The following is a 4709-nucleotide window of genomic DNA, read 5'->3' as shown; positions in this document are numbered from 1 at the left end:
GTACTTGCCGTTGAATCTCCTTAGTTTCTTCGGGATTGACACGGTATGGAGCTTTGTTTGGTAGGGGCGCTCCGACGATGAGGTCGATTCGATGCTCAATGCCTCGTAGAGGGGGTAGACTCGGAGGTCGATCATCGGGGAAAACATCTTGGAATTCCTGTAAAAGAGATTGAAACACTAAAGGTAGCTCGTGAGAGGTGTTAGTTTTTGGTTCTCCATCCTTGCACACAAGGACAAAGTGCATAACACTCGATGGGTTCTCACACACTTCTCTCATCTCACTTTTTGTGGCAAATAATATGAGGTTTTTCTCTCTAGGCGAAGAGGCGCTCAAGTTTGGCTTGTGGCTCTCACTCCCTTTTGGGTGGATCACTTTCTCACTCTTCTCTCCATGATGGGTGGCTTGCTTGTCGGCTATCACTTGACTCGGAGACATAGGTCGTAGCACATATTCCTTCCCTTTCATCTTGAAGCTATAGTGATTGGTACGCCCATTGTGGATGACACCACGGTCGAATTGCCATGGTCGACCAAGAAGGAGGTGGCAAACGGTCATTGGGACCACATCACACTCCAAATTGTCCTCATATGCACCAATTTTGAAGGAGACTTGGACCGTATGCTTGTAGTGCCGAAGTCACTTAGCCATTGAACCTTGTAGGGGTGCGGGTGCTTTCTCTTGACCAATTGAAGCTTGGAGCATAGTTCTTCACTTGCCAAGTTGTGGCAACTACCTCCATCGATGATGACCTTGATGGACCTTCCGTTGATGCCGGCCGCGATGTGGAAGATATGTCATCGTTGGTCTTCTTCTTGTTGATGTTGAAGAGTCAAGACCTTGGAGACAACAAGAGCGGGGCTCGTATCTTCATCACAGAAGACTTGATCATCACTACTAGGGAAAACCTTATACACAGAATCTTACCAGTAGCGATGGTTAAAAACATGCGCTGCTGCTAATTACTAGTAGCGCAGGTTATAAACCCACGCTACTACTAAGTTGATAGTAGTAGCGCGGGTTTTTACCCCTCGCTACTACTAAGTGATTTCCATCGTGTCGTCCTGGTCAACCCACTTAATAGCAGCACCACTGCGAACTTAGTGATAGCGCGGTTCACCCGCATGCGCTACAACTAAGTGCACCACACCTCCCTCTCTCCCTTATCCCCTCTCATCACGTTCTCTCTCCCTCCCCTTCCTTCCTCGACTCCGATCCAGATCCAGGGCCCTCTTCCCCATCGCCGCCGGCCACCATCCCCACACTTTCTCTCCCTTGTCCCGTGGATCCATCTCTTCCATGTCTACCTCCCACACCGTCTCCTCCTTCCCCCATCTCATCCTGTTTTTCTTGTTTGGGAGCGACGAGGGGTTGGCGAGGCTGGAGGCGAGCGCGTGGAAGAGCGGGAGCGGGGCCGGCGAGGGGAGGGAACGGAAGAAGGAGAGCGCCGCCGCCGGGGTGGGCGCTGCGCAGATGCGGTGGAGCGCGACCACGGGGTCGTCCGGTGGGGGCGGCGGCGGGAGGAAGGGGAGCAGAGGCGGAGGCGCAGCGAGTCAATGAGGCATCACGTGGCAGAGGAGACGGCGGCTGTCGGGCGGGGGCATCGCGTGGCAGAGGAGGCGGCGGCTGTCGGGCGGGGGCATCACGTGGCAGAGGAGACGGCAGCGGCGGCGAGACGAGGGACGCCCGAGCTCCTCGGCCCAGCTCAACAGAAGGTTTTACAGCTCGAGTCATACTCAGATATGCCCATCAGTTCAGCAACATCACAGGTTGATAGCATTTCATTTCGTTTGTGCAATTTGAATCTGTATTCAGTTTTTCGTAGATAATTTGAGCACACGCCTTGTTTCTAAATTTCCCCATGACTTTTGTTCAGTTCAGTGTAGTTCATCATGATTACTTAATTAAATTATACCATGTTTTTTCTGCTGTAGATAGAAAAGCATATCTGGTCTGATGGAATAGAAGAAAGCACATGTGAACTCAAGAACAATACAGCACATTATATAGTGGGGGAGAACAGCCAGTTTGGGGGAAATATACTTGTAGATCAGTAGAAGATTTGCAAACTGCAATCAATCAGCAGTAAGCATCATGTAGGTGTTTTGATCATGTGTGCCTGGTCTTGTTATTGTTTCAGTCAGTGTGCCACGCGCCGAACAAGGAGGTCAAGAGAAGGGTCCACTTCAAGGTATGTACCAACACTCTTCTACCTGGCACGGCAATAGCTTTTTCAGTCTGTCCAACATCACACCCTGCACCACTGTCAACAAAGACTGCTCCTAAATTCCACTGCAACATCCATATTTATATTTATTTTGACCAGAAAAATGTCGTAACAGTTCCTAAATTCTGTATAGTTATTTCGTTGGCAATTCTTCAGTATATTTTGTGCAAGAATTGGGTGCACATCTGACAAATTTCCACTGCAACAGAGTAATAAGAAGCAGAGAAGCATTTCAATCTATCTGATACATCTGTTTTCATGCTAAGTAGGGTTTAAATTATGGTTTTGGATAATAATCATGAGTTCATAATTTTGCATCAGGACCTAGAAGCACTTTTTCTCATACATTGGCATATCGTATCAATGGAGAATGGGCGACCCATGGTGCACATACAGCTTGCTACCGATGTACCCATCAGTGGCACATATCAGTGCTTTGTTCTTTGGATGCATGTACCTGAGGATCAGTCTAAGTCAAAAGAGATGATACACACGTGCATATATATGCTTAATTACCTCTGGCTGCGTACACATGGATAAGGCAAGATGGAAGCTCACACTACCGATACTAATGTAAGACCAAATCCGATCTAGGAAGGGATATTGGGCTCTTGGCGCCCCCGAGTCATGTCTGAAAAAATCAGCACTGCAGATTGTTTGGTAAGCTCCGTGAACTCCAATAGATGTCCTCATTATTTACTTCACAAATAGCTTAAACTTATAGAAGAAGCACGCGTTTATGAAACTTGGATGGAAGGTGTCATAGGTAAAATGAGACGGCAGATGACTTGATGCATTATGCCAAACCAGTTATGGATATGAATAGTTCTTTCATTTAAAAGATATAGTTCGCTCCATGTTTCGGCAGAAAAATTCAGAGGAATAATATATATGTCGCTGTTGTTTTTTTTGCAGGGAAAATATATCATAGTTGCTAGCATCTTCTTTTTACGTTAAACATAAATAACATTTTTTTGTGTCCAAAATATATATTAGATACTTCCTACTGTATACCTCAAACTTAGTCGGGATAGTTCGTATCTCTGTTCAAGATGCATCATATATCACATGGAGGATTTTAGAGTTTGTCGAAGTCACACTGATACGACTTTTGGTGTTGCTTAAATTTGCATCAATGGTTCGATATACAATCATAGTTAAATGCTCCTAACAATACACTGAATCATTTATGGAATGATACACTAAATCATACTCCACTTTGCACGTTATTTTTATTACTATCTTTGATTTTGTATAGGAATCAACTGGGCACTACTAAATGCAACATACATGGTTTTAGGTAGTGGACTTGCCAAGTATACAAGAATTTGACTCGCAATTTTATGAATGGAGAAGGTAGTTTTTTTTGGTAGAATATATATTTACCCTCATTAGAGTAAGGTATGTTACATAATAATTCAGGGCTCTATGAGATTCAGTTATTAGAGATACAAATATTGGTGATATGGCCATGTTATCATGTATACTATCTTTTTTTTCTTTGATATATAGTGCGAGTACAGATATACCAACCACTCCCAAAATATATAACAACTTAATAGACTATTTGTGTCACATAATTTAAACCATACATAATATATGTTAATTATCCAATCAGGAATTAATTGAAAACGAATGTATCATTTCCGGCACACGGTAACCAATATGCATGGTTTCATGTTATTATTTCCAAAAAAGTATTCAGATTAGTATTATAATTTATTCTTCCAACCAATTTAAAAGAAGGTCAGCTTATATACAACTACTAAAATAGGCTAGCCTGTGCAGATGCACGGGTTGGCAGCTAGTACTTGCTAATTGATCTTTTGAGGGGTGCTCATATACTTACTCGGCAACATGGAAAGTTTTCGCATTTGTTCTAGCTGTCTCTATGGGTTAGCGACTTAGCATACATGTTGTAATAAGGTTTCACATTTGCTTCTCTAACAAGTAAGGTCTGTTTTTATTCAGAGGTAGAAGATAGCGAAAGAGTGCTACAGGATAATGAGATGTAGAAGCGGCAGACTGAATCCATGACACCGAAGTGCAATTGCGGCACATTGTCTCTATCTTTTCTTTTCATTTTTCTTATTATTGAGTGAGAATAGAATGAGGAACTGTGTGATACTACATACAACAACTGTAGTAAAAAGAAACTTATGTTTGCAATTGTTAATGACATAGATACTTGCATGTTCTTTGAAGTGGTCATTTGTGAGTAGCAATGCATAATGAGGTTTTTTGGCTGATTTATTTCCTTCGGTTTCCGGTTAACCATTAAATAGGAGCCAAGCAGTGCTCACTATTGTGTTTACTGGGAACTGTATGCATAAAATGGAATTGGTGGATTTTATTTTTCTAATTCTTAATTAGTTAGTAGTGGCGTGGGAAAAAACTGCGTGCTACTAGTATTTAGGATACTAGTAGCAATGGTAGTATGGACACGCTACTACTATTTCGTTAGTACTGGCGTGGGTATGAAAT

At 43.0% G+C, this 4709-nt stretch overlaps 1 protein-coding gene across 2 annotated transcripts; it reads left to right on the top strand.

Annotated features, from left to right (window-relative positions):
* The first annotated feature begins 1107 nt into the window (after window positions 1-1107).
* LOC123136976 (uncharacterized) lies at window positions 1108-4478 on the top strand. 2 transcript variants are annotated; one of them, XR_006467555.1, is made up of 4 exons: window positions 1110-1767; window positions 1933-2189; window positions 2547-2885; window positions 4199-4478. XR_006467555.1 is itself a non-coding variant. In XM_044556505.1 (3 exons), exons 1-3 carry the CDS (start codon window positions 1555-1557, stop codon window positions 2763-2765), a joined length of 483 nt encoding a protein of 160 aa, XP_044412440.1. In that variant the 5' UTR covers window positions 1108-1554; the 3' UTR covers window positions 2766-4175. The 2 variants fall into 2 exon arrangements, 1 of the variants encoding a protein (XP_044412440.1); XM_044556505.1 differs by lacking the exon at window positions 4199-4478 and having other exon boundaries at window positions 1108-1767; window positions 2139-2189; window positions 2547-4175.
* Window positions 4479-4709: the final 231 nt, after the last annotated feature.

Source organism: Triticum aestivum, chromosome 6B (genome assembly GCF_018294505.1).
Source record: "Triticum aestivum cultivar Chinese Spring chromosome 6B, IWGSC CS RefSeq v2.1, whole genome shotgun sequence".
Taxonomy (NCBI): Eukaryota; Viridiplantae; Streptophyta; class Magnoliopsida; order Poales; family Poaceae; genus Triticum; species Triticum aestivum.
The sequence above is the reverse complement of the archived record's forward strand: the minus strand, read 5'-3'. Positions and strand labels throughout refer to the sequence as shown.